Source organism: Phalacrocorax carbo, chromosome 4 (assembly GCF_963921805.1).
Source record: "Phalacrocorax carbo chromosome 4, bPhaCar2.1, whole genome shotgun sequence".
Taxonomy (NCBI): Eukaryota; Metazoa; Chordata; class Aves; order Suliformes; family Phalacrocoracidae; genus Phalacrocorax; species Phalacrocorax carbo.
In genome coordinates, this window is record NC_087516.1 from 41,399,272 (window position 1) to 41,413,174 (window position 13,903).

At 39.4% G+C, this 13,903-nt stretch overlaps 1 protein-coding gene across 2 annotated transcripts in view; it reads right to left on the bottom strand.

Moving 5' to 3' along the window:
• The window catches only part of GALNT7 (polypeptide N-acetylgalactosaminyltransferase 7), a 73,499-nt gene that overhangs the window by 7,126 nt on the left and 52,470 nt on the right, over positions 1-13,903 (bottom strand). The window contains exons 4-9 of one of the 2 annotated variants that reach the window (XM_064449714.1): positions 11,760-11,890; positions 11,428-11,507; positions 9,017-9,199; positions 5,815-5,932; positions 3,757-3,879; positions 1,569-1,787 (exon numbers count right to left, since the gene is read on the bottom strand). In XM_064449714.1, coding sequence (XP_064305784.1) covers positions 1,569-1,787; positions 3,757-3,879; positions 5,815-5,932; positions 9,017-9,199; positions 11,428-11,507; positions 11,760-11,890 — 854 coding nt within the window. Of the gene's footprint in view, positions 1-1,568; positions 1,788-3,756; positions 3,880-5,814; positions 5,933-9,016; positions 9,200-9,367; positions 9,551-11,427; positions 11,508-11,759; positions 11,891-13,903 lie in introns of both variants that reach the window. The other variant, XM_064449715.1, reaches the window with a different exon arrangement.

A 13,903-nucleotide genomic window follows, 5' to 3' on the forward strand; every position in this document is an offset into this window, starting at 1 on the left:
CTTCATGACACATAACGTTCTTTCCAGACCCATTTCCTTTGCCAGAGCCTCTTTCTTCTTTGTGATGGTAGAAGAAAGTCTGGAGCACTAAGCTTAGACCTGACTTCCAGAGAGCATTAGGGAAGATGAACCCACACTTTAATTCCCAACAGTTTGGAAATACAATTAGTGCGGTGTTACAAACAGGTGGCGAAACAAATTTCTCAGATGGAGGATAACTGGCAGCCAGTGAAGAAGAGTTGAACCAAACTTCAGAGAAGTGTCTGAACTTTCCTGTTACTTCACCAGAGCAGTTTGCTTTTATCAGGGATGATTTTCTGCAAGGTGGCCATTATTATTTTAGTCTCTTCAGACACTTTCACCTCAGTGAATAATAATATATAACATGCCTTCCTCAGCCTTTATGTGGATTCAAAAGGAGGTCTAAGGCTAATGTAGTAACTGATGCTTTGTGCTAGCTTTTAGGTAAGAAATAAAGGAGGCATTGTTCACCTGGTCCCTCAGATATAAGACTATTTGTTTCCCCTTCCACCATGCACATGCTCTGTGTCACTAATTCCTCAGAGAAGTTAGAGATGACACTTTAACTAGAGTTGGCCACATCTAGAGATGGCCACTCTTGGCCATAGGAAACAGCATAACCTGTACTTTCTAATACTCTTTTGAAGTTACAGAAACGGATCCATAATATCTTGGGAAAGAAGGTTGTCAAATTTGGTGGGACACGGGACTCCTCTGCTAGTGAGACAATTTTCTGATTTTGCCTCCATGATCAACAAAATAAAGTTGATAGGAGAGACAAGGCAAGGCTGGAACCAAGTGAAAAAGGCAAAAAAAAAAACCCACCCAAAAAACCCCCAACTCATTTGAAAGGAGGCAGGAGACCTGCAGTAAGAGCTCCTCAAGGTGTGGGCTAAAAGCTGGAATGAAATGGGCAGGGCTCAGCAAAGTGTCCTCTGCCTGCCCAGTGACATGCCGCATCAACCATGGGAAAATTGCCAAATTTGTAACCACATCCTTAATTTTGCAGTGTCTCACTCTTATACATTAATGCTTGAGATGACTGTTACAGAATCCTATCAAATTATTACATGCAGATAAGGGATTTACTGAGGCTGTAACAGTATGAGTACATCACACGCTAGCAAATGTAGGCAGAATGTACTCCACCTGGATCTCATGAGCTATTCTCTAGGCCTCCACAGAAAAAGATTTTCACCTATTAATCTTTGCCAAGACTCCTACGCACACAGGATTAGCACTTTTTTTTCTTGTAAAGAAAACAAAATCCCGATTACGGAAAAAAGAGCTTTAGACATAACTGAAAACAGGACTAGAGATAAAATAATCTTTCAAGGAACTATGGAGCTAATTAGAAGAATTGCACTTCAAAGTGCAATTCCTAGGGTTGTATCTCTATAGCTCTCTGGCTAGTATCATATACCTTAGTATAGCACAGTAATCAAAGCGCTTGTTCTCAGACTGATGTCCAGTAACAATCACTTCCCTGAGAATTCCCAATTTTAAAAAAGCTCCTGAAATAAATACAGGTTATGTGGTGTACTTACCTCTCCCCAGTCCATGTTTTTAGGTGGCAGTGGATAGTATGAAGTTATATCATATGCTATTTCTTCCATAAACCACTTAAAACTTTTGCAGTTGTGATCTTCACGGAATTTTTTCAGCTCAGATATATCTCCGTAGGGTAATGCTTTTGTCTCGGGCCGACTGGCATAAAAATAATCTTTGTATTCATCCCACCACACTTCTACAACTCTGACATAGTTCTGTGAAGAACAAGGACATTGCTGCTACCTCAAAGCACACACAACAGGTCAGACATAACTGCATATTAGTGCCAGAAATTTAAGGATTTCTCCTCTTAAAAAGTGACAGCATGAAATTATTATATAGCACTAGTAATTTGTCACCTTCAGCAGATTATACAAGACACACGCATATTATTTTCAAATGACAGTTTAGGACTGAAGCCAGCAAAACAAACCGGCTTTTTCTAAGTTTAGAGAATGTGTATTTGAAAATAAAGACTCTTCAGTTATGGATGCAAGGAAGAGTTGCAATCATTTGCTGTGTACCAGAACTACAATTCAGAGTTTGTATTCACCTTCTACAGTTTTAATACAGAGAATGATATACATTAGAGCACTAAAGATGAAAACATTAAGTCTTAAATGGGTCAGCTGTGACACACCAAGGAGATCCTATCTTCTTAAGTAAAGTAGTTTATTGCTGCTTGGAGAAGGGGAAAAAATGGATAGCTCGCCTGGCGAACAAACCTCTCCCCCTCACATCCTTTTACTCAGTCTCTTTGATGGCTCTTATCTCTATATTACCTGCACATGTTCTAGATACACCCCTCACTTTGTACAATTCTTCTAGCATTAATAACCTGGTGTTGAAACACCCATAACAGGTTGGATTAAAGGCACAAATTATTGTGTGAGTTTTACTTTGTTCAATTTATGCTGGATGTGGATTAAAGCTATAAACCCCCCACATTTACTGTGGGATAAGAGGGTGCCCAAAGAGGGAGAATGCTATTCCTGCATCCTGCCTTGTACAGAGAAGCAATTTAGTATTTAAGAACACTCAACAGTGTTTTCTTGTAAGCAGATGAGCAGACTCATGTAAGTGTTTAGTATGCAGTAAATATTTTTGATCGGCTTTTCTGAAGAGTGAAATGCCCATTTCCTCCTACCCTCCCTTGTACCGGTCCTTGTGTTTATTTGATCAAAATGTTAATCAATTCACGTTACTAATAGAGGATCTTTTTTTTTTTGGGGGGGGGGGGGGGGGGGCGGGGGGGGGCGGGGGGAGTGAGGGGGTGGGTGTGCGGGTGTGGGTGTGCGCGTGCGCGCCAGGTTAGTTTCCTACCATTAAGCAAGGCTGGGACATTCCCTTTCCAACAGAACCAACTGCTAGCTTGGCTCAAGCCATACTCTGTAACCCTACCAGTTGTCAGCGTCACCGGTCTAGGAAGCTGGCTCTGGGATTGGAATTTACAAAGAACTAGGTCTTTGGGAGCAGGATTTACCAGTGCCAGAACACTGCACAAGAGGAAGCTTAAACCAGGCAATAGGAAACCTTAACAGGAGGGTTGTCTCTCTCCCTGCTGGTAGGTGGAAACTTATATGAAACAGTTTTTCTTGATTCAAGTTATCTCTTCAGATACAGACAGCTGGCTCACTCTTTCCTTGAGGTGATGTCTACTTTTAATATCATGGCTTGAGCAACACTTCTGAACTTGCACCATGCCTGAGGAGTTACCAACCTTTCAAGTGAAGTGCAGAGCATGCCATTTTCCCAGGTGTCATTCACTGCTTCTTCATTAACAAACGCAGCCACAACGATCTGAGAGATGCTAGATTACAGCATTCACTAACTCAGCCTAGGATCACATCCTATCAAGTCAAACGGGGATTTCAAGCCCATGATCATCATCTCCAGTAGCGTGCTGTAATTACTAGAGTTGTTCGTACTTTAGTTGGGCACAGCACAGCAAAGGCTTGGGGTGCTGAGAGTAAGTAATAGGAAATGTGATTCGCACCTCAAAGATGGGGAAGGGTAGAGCAAGAGGATGGGTTCCAGGAATCTCTACTCTTAGTAATCAGTGAGGATGACAATCTTAACTTTAGACACTAAATAGCTTTGAAGTGCTCTCTAAATTGCTACTGGTAATTTAAATAGATTTATCTACAACTGTTAACCAGCTTCAAGGTTGCAGTGGAACAGTACCTTTAATGTAGGAGAAGACCCAACGTACACAGGGGGTGGATTTCCTTGCCAACCCTGGAGACGATAGATGTGTCCAACACGTGAACAGGGAACGAACAACAGCTTTCCCCCACACTGCCAGATCTACAAGTTAAAGCAAAGGTGGAGATATTAATATATATGCCCAGGAATTTAAGACGGACAAATAGATAATAAATTACGGAAGAAATGTCAACTACTTTTCTTATTATACCAACTGTGTGATATATTTAAATATTTTTGCTTCACATGTAAGCATAAACGTAACAGGTCTCTGAAATGAAAGGCTGTATTGAGCAGATCTTCAACTCAGCCATGCAATTACTCAACTAAATTACATTTTAAAAAAGCTTTTAAAAAAGTTTGCCACATCATTCTGTTGCTATTTTAAAACAACAGTAATGAATGAGTGCACGAAATCTGGAACTGGATAATTTTTATTATGTCAAATTAATAGTATTTTGATTTTATTAAAGCAGTTCACATACCATCACTAAGATGGGTTTTGGTTAGATGCCCATCACATTTAAGTTTTTCTTAATAAAGACTAGTAGGAGATAAGGGTGTCTTTGGTAACCCATTGTTCCAAGTACAAACAGATTTTTCTTTAACTATAGTAGCTGAAAATAAAAAACGGGTAAAACATATTACCATTCTGAAACTCCTTCCCTCCCACACATCCTTGGATAATCCATTTATGGGGAAAAGAAAACATACCTAAATCTGAATTGAGTTGCTCATAGTTTTGACAAGTTTGAAATGCAGCACCAAATCAAGCTGACTTTGAGGATGTTCCAAACTAGTCCGAATACCAGGTTAAAAATATGACTTAATAGTATTAGGAAAGATGGGCAGAATAGTTTACTTCCTTCATTGCATCATCATATTCATTTTTTTAAGTTTCATCAAAAGAAGCCCTCAGATATGCAAGGCCACTATATTTGCTATCTAGGAGTCAGCATACAAGACTGATAAATGTTACTTAGTTCTTCTGAAGATGGGTTGTAATCTACATGAAACCAATTTGGAGGTCTCTACATAATCAGCACTTCAATTACAAAACTACGGCATGTAATTTCAATCATGATTTAGCTCCAAGCAAGATGGAGAATTAGAAGGATAAAGACCCTGTATGTGTAACATCCTCAATAACTACCTTTTGCATATGGATTTACAGCTGAGCAAGTGCACTCAGAGCTTTCCTCAAAATCATGAAGAGCAAGAGTAGCAAGGGGAGCTCTGAATGTTCTTTTAGTAAAATTCAGCTACAATTTCACAGATTGCTGCTGAGGATATTAGATGTCACCACTTTTGTTTGCTAATTGGGACAGATTCCTGCTGTCTACCACTTGTGTCATTATGAATACTGAAGCTGTGAGAAACTAATGATGATCATCTTATGTTTCCTGCTAAGTGAAGAGCATGCGTATGCCTAGGAGTGAAAATAAAATCTTCTGCAGTGATTATCAATTATGCAGTTAGCGTTTCAATTACGAAGACTTATTTCGTAAAGAAGTTCTTGAGATTTTGAAAATTATGTGAGATCATTTTTCAACCATAAAAATGGTAGGAAGGAGGAAACCAGGGCAGATTAGTTTTTGTTGGATCGTTATATAATCGTTATATAATCTACGGGCATCTATGCATAAACTGAATGCTACTTGTTCTCTGTAATCACTTCCATTAGAAACGACATTTTTCTATACTTGCCACAAGAGCATTCAGTTCACCCACATAAAACTTGCCAGTCTGGTTTTAGATTAGACATTTAGGGTTGTGTGTGATCCCAAACCATTAAGAAAATCTAGATTACTCAGTATTTGGGTCTCAGCACTAGGCCACCTCTCTGAACACTTCTGCCCCAAAGGAAACATTAAGGACATGCATGTGGGCCACGACGTCTCCTCGCAACAAAACCTACCAGGCTTCATGAGACAGAGGTGGTGCAAATCAGAGGTAGATGTGTCTGAACTCCAGACAGAAGTATTTGCAGAAAAAAAATATACTACACTGAATTAGTTTTCAATTTTTTGATGTTACCTTGTAAGAAATTTCAAAATTTTCACCACCCCAAATTTGAAGACCCGGATCATAGAGACCCAGTTCAAAGAAGAAATCGCGTTCAATAGCAAACAATCCACCAGCCATTGCAGGGGACCTGTAAGAGGAAGACAGTTTAACTCCTTTTGCCAAAAGGATATGACAACACTTGGAGAAAGCTTTGATTAAGGAAGCAATTAACTGTTAACATATAATAAAGATTAGATAAATGGCAATACACTGAAAAGTCATAAGGCTTTGTCATCAGCTTCCAACCATCTTCTGACACAGCATCTGTATAATTTCTATATGAAGTCACAGATTTGACTGTTTGCTTTTTTTGTTCTAAATTATACAAAATTTTGTTTGGAATTATCCATTCAGCCAGCCAGTGTGCTTTTATTAAAATAAAGAAGGTAAGAATCAGTGTGGCAAGACATTTCTCCTTTGAAAGTTGTTCAAGTTTCTGAGATAACAGATAAGACCGTATAGCAGACTTAAAGGTTATGCTCTGAGGAGCTGCCACATTGAAACTTATTGTCCGTTACACGAGCAACACGGTTTTTCCCAGCTAAATGATACCTCTCTATCATCATCATCTCCCTCTGGCTCTTTGTCTACCATTGCCATATGAGACACTTCTCATTGTCCTCAGTGAACTTTTTAAGAGGTCCTGGATCAACTTGTACAAGGCTTCCATTTTGGTTCAGGTGTTTGGTTGGTGGTGGGTTTTTTTTTTCCCTCCCTGTATGCCAGGGCTCAATTAGCAAGTTTTAATGTGTCAAAAAGTCATGGTTTGAATTAGAGCATTTTTTCATTTTTTGCAGAATGGCTCTAACCCAAATTCTTTGGTTGCTTGCTCACACTGAAATAGAGAGTAGGATACGTTAAGCCATTTCCAGTGCACATACCAAGCATTTTTCACCTGAGGATCAATAAACATATAAAAATCCTAATGGATAAAAGCTGGAGTCCCCACTAAATTGGCAATTTTGAAAAAAGATAATAAGGAAAAAGTGAGTTCTTTCTGACTTCAGATGATGTGCAGCACTGAAAGGAGGAGGATGCAAGAGTCCAGATCACTCTGATAAGACAAATGAAACACAAGTGAAATATTCCTTCGTGGCCAAAGTACTGAGAGATGGGTCATTTCTAGTGTATTCAGTCTCTTTTCTATTAGATTTTTAACTCAGTGATGCTCCTTTTAACAGCAATGATTATGTATTTCCCTTCTGCATAGAAATGTCTGGAGGAGAACTGCTTAAGAAAAAATAACTCACGGGGTTAGCATATACAGCCTCTGCAGAGCAGGGGCATGGCAACAACAAAAACAGAGCTTCTGGGTCTATCAGCTAAGCATAACAGTTATCAGTTTAGTTGTTCTCCAAATCAGATGCTGAGTTACTCTTAAACATCCCCTTCCATTTGGCTGCTTACTGGATTCCCCTCCAACACCGCTGCTGCATCGCAGGGGTTCAACGGGTAGGAAGCCAGCGAGCACAGCGGGGAGAAGCACACCACACAGTACAGCCCTGTGGCTTTCCTGCAGTTTTGGTTTTCCTTAGCACCATGAACACTCGGCAAGTGTAGGGGCCTCAGATGCTGAGGCTGCAGTCTTGGCCTCCAGCGCGCTGTCGAGTGTGTTAAAGAACACAGTAAAATCCGCATAAGCTCAGTAGTTTATTTTATAGCATACGAAGAGGTAAGCATTATATTTCTGAAAGAAGTATTCAGCCCTGAGGCAATTCTCACATTACAAAAAGTTGGTTTCTGTGCTTTAAGCTGTGGAGGTTTTTTTTATTTTGTTTGTTTGTTTCCTTTTTAAACCAGGCGATCCTGGCTACAGTTCCAGCAAGACTTTTACTTGGTCTTATTTGCCTTGGTATTGCTGCAACAAAATGCATACAGCCTGGAAATAAACCGACGCAGGGAATGACTCTTTTTAGAAGAAACATTGTAACTCTGAAAGTATTACTAAAATAAAGTCATCCTTTAAACCATTCTGAGAACATGTGTTCTGTGTTTCTGGAAACAGTTTAAAGGATTTTAAGACCTGTTTGGATGGTAAACACAGAACACAACAGTGATGTTTGAAATAGTTTATCCCCCTCTAAGCTAATATTAAAGTTCCAATGTGGACAGCCTTGTCAGAAAATGGTATTATTTATACTGTATACAAAACAGATCAAAGCTTCATGACTTCCTTGCATGTGTTGCCATTTTAGCAGAGAACAATCATGGGTGAGGATAGGGAATTACCAACATCAGTTCTTACGACGTTTAAATCATATATATACAAGCAATAGAAGACATTAGATTCTGAAGATGTGAGGATTGCTTTCAAATGTAGTAACACGATTAGTTAAGTGTGAAGAGGAAAGTAATAAAAAACAGCAGAACCACAGTCTCCCAGTCTTGAAAAGCCATCCAGAAACCCTAGTTTCTAAGCTAGGGTTTCTAGCCAGTTTCTGTTTGCTGGGAAGAAAACATACGCCCCTACAAAGCAAAAGAAAAAGGTGGGGCTTCTGTGAAAGTTATTGGAGTTTTCCCAGAAAATAAGGTTGTGTCTTCTCTTTTTCCCCCCCTTTTTTTTTAAATGTTATGTGTATTAAATTAAAATCCCCACTCACACTGAGGCCTTAGGAAATATCTGGCCAAGATTCTTAAATAGTATGCTTCTTTGTCAGATGCGATCTATTATGAAGCAAGTGGGAGAAATATGACAAAAGGGATTTTTTTGATGAACATGCATAACCCACGAGCTGTATGCATGCATCAAGCCGTGATAGCAGGCTACAGATTTTATGCATTACTGGCTATTATAAATACTCACAGCATGCTCGTTATTTCAAATCAAATGGTTAAATAAGCACTGTTGTTTCCAACACTACTTTTAAATAAGTATCATAGCTAAATAAAGTTTTCCCTGGAAACAAAGTCATACAATATTTTATTTTGCCAAACAAACCCCTGTCGTTCTAATGTGCACCCTCTTAACCACACAAGAGCAGGAACGGAGAGGCAGCACAAGGTAGCAAAGGTATTTTGAGCACATAGTCAGTTGTGGCAAACAGGTCTAATTAAACACAGCAGCTGGTGTAGTTAGAAATATGAAGATTTTCAGGCTAGAATTACATGCAAGTTTTAGTGGATCAATATTGACTTCAGAAGAAAAGAAACGGGTAAGTGATTTAGTGATTACCGATACGGTTCAGTTTTTGTCTTTCTGCTTTCCTTCTCTCGCTTGGTCAAGGGAACCCTCTTCCATAGCATACTCCAATCCCACGCTCCTCTAGCAAACCCATCTTCGTCACCACCCCCTTGTGGCACAATCTTATAAGTGTTGCCATCTATGACATCTATAAGCGGCACAGTGCATGTGGTTCTGCAGGGTGGCGGATGGTGGCAGGGAAGATGCGGTTATGTGCAACGACCCGTGTGGCACACGTGCACCAACCGTAGTTCATGGGAAAAGAGGGGGGAGGGAGGGAAAAACGAAAGGGTTTAGACAATTATTCATTATGATTCACAGTACGTAAACAGCTTTCTTTACCGATAAGGCTCAGTTTTATGTTTTCGTTTGGACTTTTCCTTGTGGCTTAATGGAATTCGTTTCCATAGCAAACTCCAGTCCCAGGCCCCTCTGGCAAAACCATCTTCATCCCCACCTTGTTGTGGCTCAATGGAATAATCATTCCCATCTATGTAATCTATTAGAGGTACAGTACATGTAGTTCTGAAACATTTATAGAAGGGAAAGAAAGAGCAAAATACAATTTCAGAAGAGCAATCTGTCTAATCTGAAATTTACACCATTAATCATTAATCTTAATAGAGCAGTTTATATGAAAAGTCACTTGTAAACATTAAAAAATGAAGCTTCATTAGAAGAAAAAAGTGATAGTCCTTTATGTTGTTTTAAGAGGTTCTGAAAGCAGAAAAGTTAGGTCTGAAATGCTGATATATCAATTAATTTATCAATACTTTTTCCTTTACATGTATTTCTTGACATAGGTCTTCTAGTAAGGCACTGCTGGAGGCAACAGAGGAGCCTTTTAGAGGGCTAGGGTTCTCACAGTATTATCATTTCCCATAATTTCTACCCATATCAGATCTTAGCTGTCAACAAGTACGATAAACTCAGCTTTTACCTGTGTAAACAAAGATTTTCACAATTCTGTCCTATTCAACTGCCCTGTAAAGCCAACCTCTCAGGATAACAAAATGTTACTGGTGCTCCTAGCAGCAGTCTTCAGTAGAATTTTTCCTTTTTGATTTGCAATATGCTCCTCATTGTGATCTATCATATAGAATATTCACCAAGGAAAGCACATTATCTTGTTATTCTCCCCAAATTTTCCAAATGAGTTTCATGGTGACCAAACTTGGAGCACTTCCATCTTTGTAAGTCAAATTCTACGAGATAGAAAAACTAGCGTGTGGAAGGGGAAGAAACACTAACACTGTGCTCTTTTTTGAGGCAGAAGGAGCAGCATGCTTGCACCCAGGGGACCAGGGCTTCAAAGAAGGCTGCTGAGTGCTGCCCTCTGGCACCACGTGTCTTGGCACCCCTGGTCCTCCATAACCTCTGCCTCTGAGGGCAGTGCTGGAGGATACCTCTAAAGCTGCCTGCTCTCACCTGCCTTTCTCATGTAAAAGAGTAACACAGATGTGATGAAAGCACACAAGCACTTCCACCTTCTTTCTAGTACCCCGGCCCAAATACAGGCCTGAAGCTGAGTTATAGCCTTTAAAACACACACAAAAAAACATCCTCAAGAAAGATCTGGTAGTGCGACAGGTTAACAAATAGTTTTTAGGATTAAGCAGTTATTTTATGGGATTAAAGAGTTTAAACAAGCACATGGTTTCCTAAACACACGTAGCCCCTGACCACACAAGCTAAGAGTGCGGTAGCACACAGCAACAACAGCATTTCAACAGCTGGAAGAAATGAAGCCCCTGGGGATATCCCTCTTCTGTCACCTCTTGCAGATCCCACGCACACAGCGCAGGCTTTTCCACCGCTGACTCCTAGCAAGCCTTTGGGCTTGCGGCAGAGGCAGGCTCCAGCCCTGGCCTCGGTTCGCTAGAGGCGACGCTCCAAAGTGCTTCAGAGGAGACAAAGACCACCATATTGCAAGACCAAAGATGAGAAAGTTATAAAACTCTTGATATCATAGGGGCTTTAAAGCCCTGTTAAATCAAAACACTGACTGCTACTTTTCCTCTACCAAAAATAACATTTTTGTTTAGTTATTTTGTTTAATCAGGCTCCTTATTCATTTAGAACAGGACATATTTATAGCAGTCCCTCAGAATGTTGCAAAAGACAAGGGTTGTCTTATATTTAATCTATGCTAAGCAAAATATTCAGTATGCCTACTGAATTTAACTAGCTGGAGATCTATTTACCTGACTATTTTTCTTCCTCCTTACATAGCTTTTATGCTGGGAGATAATAAAATCATCATACAGCAAACACTGTTATAGCTTGATACAGATATGTATAGGTATAGATATAAGAGATATCAACTATAGTTTGAAAAGTGAGATTGTTATTGTGACTTTTTCTTCCTAAGAGGCCAGACACTGAAAATAGCAGAACATTACCTGTCTTTAGATATAGGAGCTATAAGTGGCGCATACCAATTAACTCCCACCTCACAATGGGCATCAAGGTAAACCAAAACCTTCAAAAGAAAATAAAAAGTGATTTCTGTTTCTGTATATGAGATCACAATGATTTAATTAAGCTTATTTACATTGAAATGCTTTCATATATAAACAAAAAGAAGCTTAAATGAGTAAAATTAACAGTATCGGTAATATAACATTATGTTTCTACACGTCTATTTGAATGTAGAACCACTACCACCTCTCCCCCCAAGAAAAAAAGAAAGAAAAAAAAAAAAAGGCAGACTTGCGTGTGCATGGGCTCCTACCTGTCCAAGTTTAGCCTTCTGGGCTCCAATGCTCCTAGCTTGGATTAAACCTTCTCTCCTCTCATTTCGAAATACCTTTACAAGGCCGTTCCACTGCTTAATATACTCATCCAGCCTCTCTTTTAAGTGTGCTATCAAATAACAAAGAAAAAATTTATTTTGGTGAGGTTTAATAATAAACAGTTTTGTACTCTTTGTACAAAATTCTTTGTACTCTAACACAAATCCAACTCTACTTAAAAATATCTACAGACATTTAGGATTATAAGAATCTTTAATTCCACTGCTCATACTACCGCTCACAAACACTAAACCCAAAGAGATCAAGACTTGGAGTGGTTGGCCAGTCACGTCAATATATCACATAGTGGCTTTCAGGTCTTTGCCTGTACTTCAACCAGGCAGAGAAGTTTCTACACTTCAGCACATGGTCTTTCCTCATCAGATAATGTCACGTGTACAGTGGAAGGCACTGCTTTTCAGTTAAGCATTTCTCTTCAGTCACTTTCTGCCTCACAGAATTTTCTGTCAGTCTATTAAATCTGGAAACCCGAGACATAAACCTGCCGTACTCAAATTATTGCCCTCCCTCATCTAGACCTGTTCCCTCTTGGGGTTGGGATGGTCTTATGCTAATCTTCTAATGAAATTAATTATAATTGGAGGGCCATAATTACAGTGAACAAGCTGTGACTCATCACACTGATGAGACAGGAAACCTTCAGCCAAAGGGACCTGGTCAGTAACGGGGCGAGTAACCACATAAGAATCAAGATGGGCTATGCTTAAATGGTTACAGATTTGTATTTGCACATTGGTCTTTGCCAAACTAATCTGGAAACCACATTCCTGCCACACAGTTTGAAAAAAGGATCTTAGAGTTGCATAATATTTTTGCACAGATGATTTTGTTGAGAAAACTCACGAAGGCAGAAGGGCTGGCAGTCAGGTGCTTGCCATTCAAGGCTACGCTGATTTAACTACTGATGTTCATTTAAAATCTACTTATGTACTGAAAGGCTCAAAAGAATTGCCTACAGCTTCAGTTTGTCTCAGAGGGGAACCAAAATAAGCCACCTAAGCTACAGCTGAGGCATCCATGCACTGGTTTGCATCAGCTCTGAGGGGCAGCTACATGCCATGCTTGTGCTGATTTAACAGGAGAGGGGATGTGCAGAGGTGGGAGTAGCAGGACACCCCTTTCAGCAGCAACAAGCCATCAGGTTGCTTCAGCAGCAACATTTTCTGCACCCTGAATGAATATGCTTGAAGTCTGGAGCTTGCTGCAACTTAGTTTTCGGTATATTTTATATTCTTACCAAAAGAATTAAAAAAAATCTAGTTTAAACAAAAGCTACATACAAATAATTGAAATGGAAATGTTTTTTCGAAGTAAAGTCTCTAAACCTGAAAATTCAGCAATCCTACCAAAGAACAGCCTTCTGAAACCACTATCTTTTACCCTTCCTCTTCACCTTTATAAAAGAGTAAGCTTTCTCAACTAAAAGTTTTATGTACCCTCTTCTCCTTTCCCACACACTTTTCCAATTTCTTTTGTAAATCCCTGTGTGTTAGGAAAACTTCAAGGATACATAAATATCAAACTAGAGAAAGAACAATTTTATCACATATGCTGTACAGAATAACACACGATGTAATATATATAGAATATATATGATAGCTGTGATATAAATTTTATAGGATAAATTCAACAGTTATGAGGTCATACTAAAGCGGTACTAAGAGAATCTTTATACCATACTATTATTTCTTCTGCAAATTCCAAGTACATGTTACAGAAGGACTGTCAGGAATGTTTTAAAGATTTAAATCCTGAAGTTATTTCCAACTCTCCTGCCTATGAAGCCAAATGTTTTAGTTATCAAATCTTCAACTATGTAAGGCTCACAGGGAGCTGTAAAACCCTGTCATATTGATTGTGTAAAGCTTTTCTACAGTACAGGTCTCAGGACTTTGCAGTCCATTATCTGAAACAGTGCCAGGGTTAGCAGCAAGTGCTACTTCCCACAGGAAAACTGAATTTTCCCCCCTTTCCGTACTACAAAGACTGCATGACAGTAGTGTATAAAATCCTGATACTTTTACAGTTAGAAATACTGTTTGGCCAGTGTTAAATTTTGTTC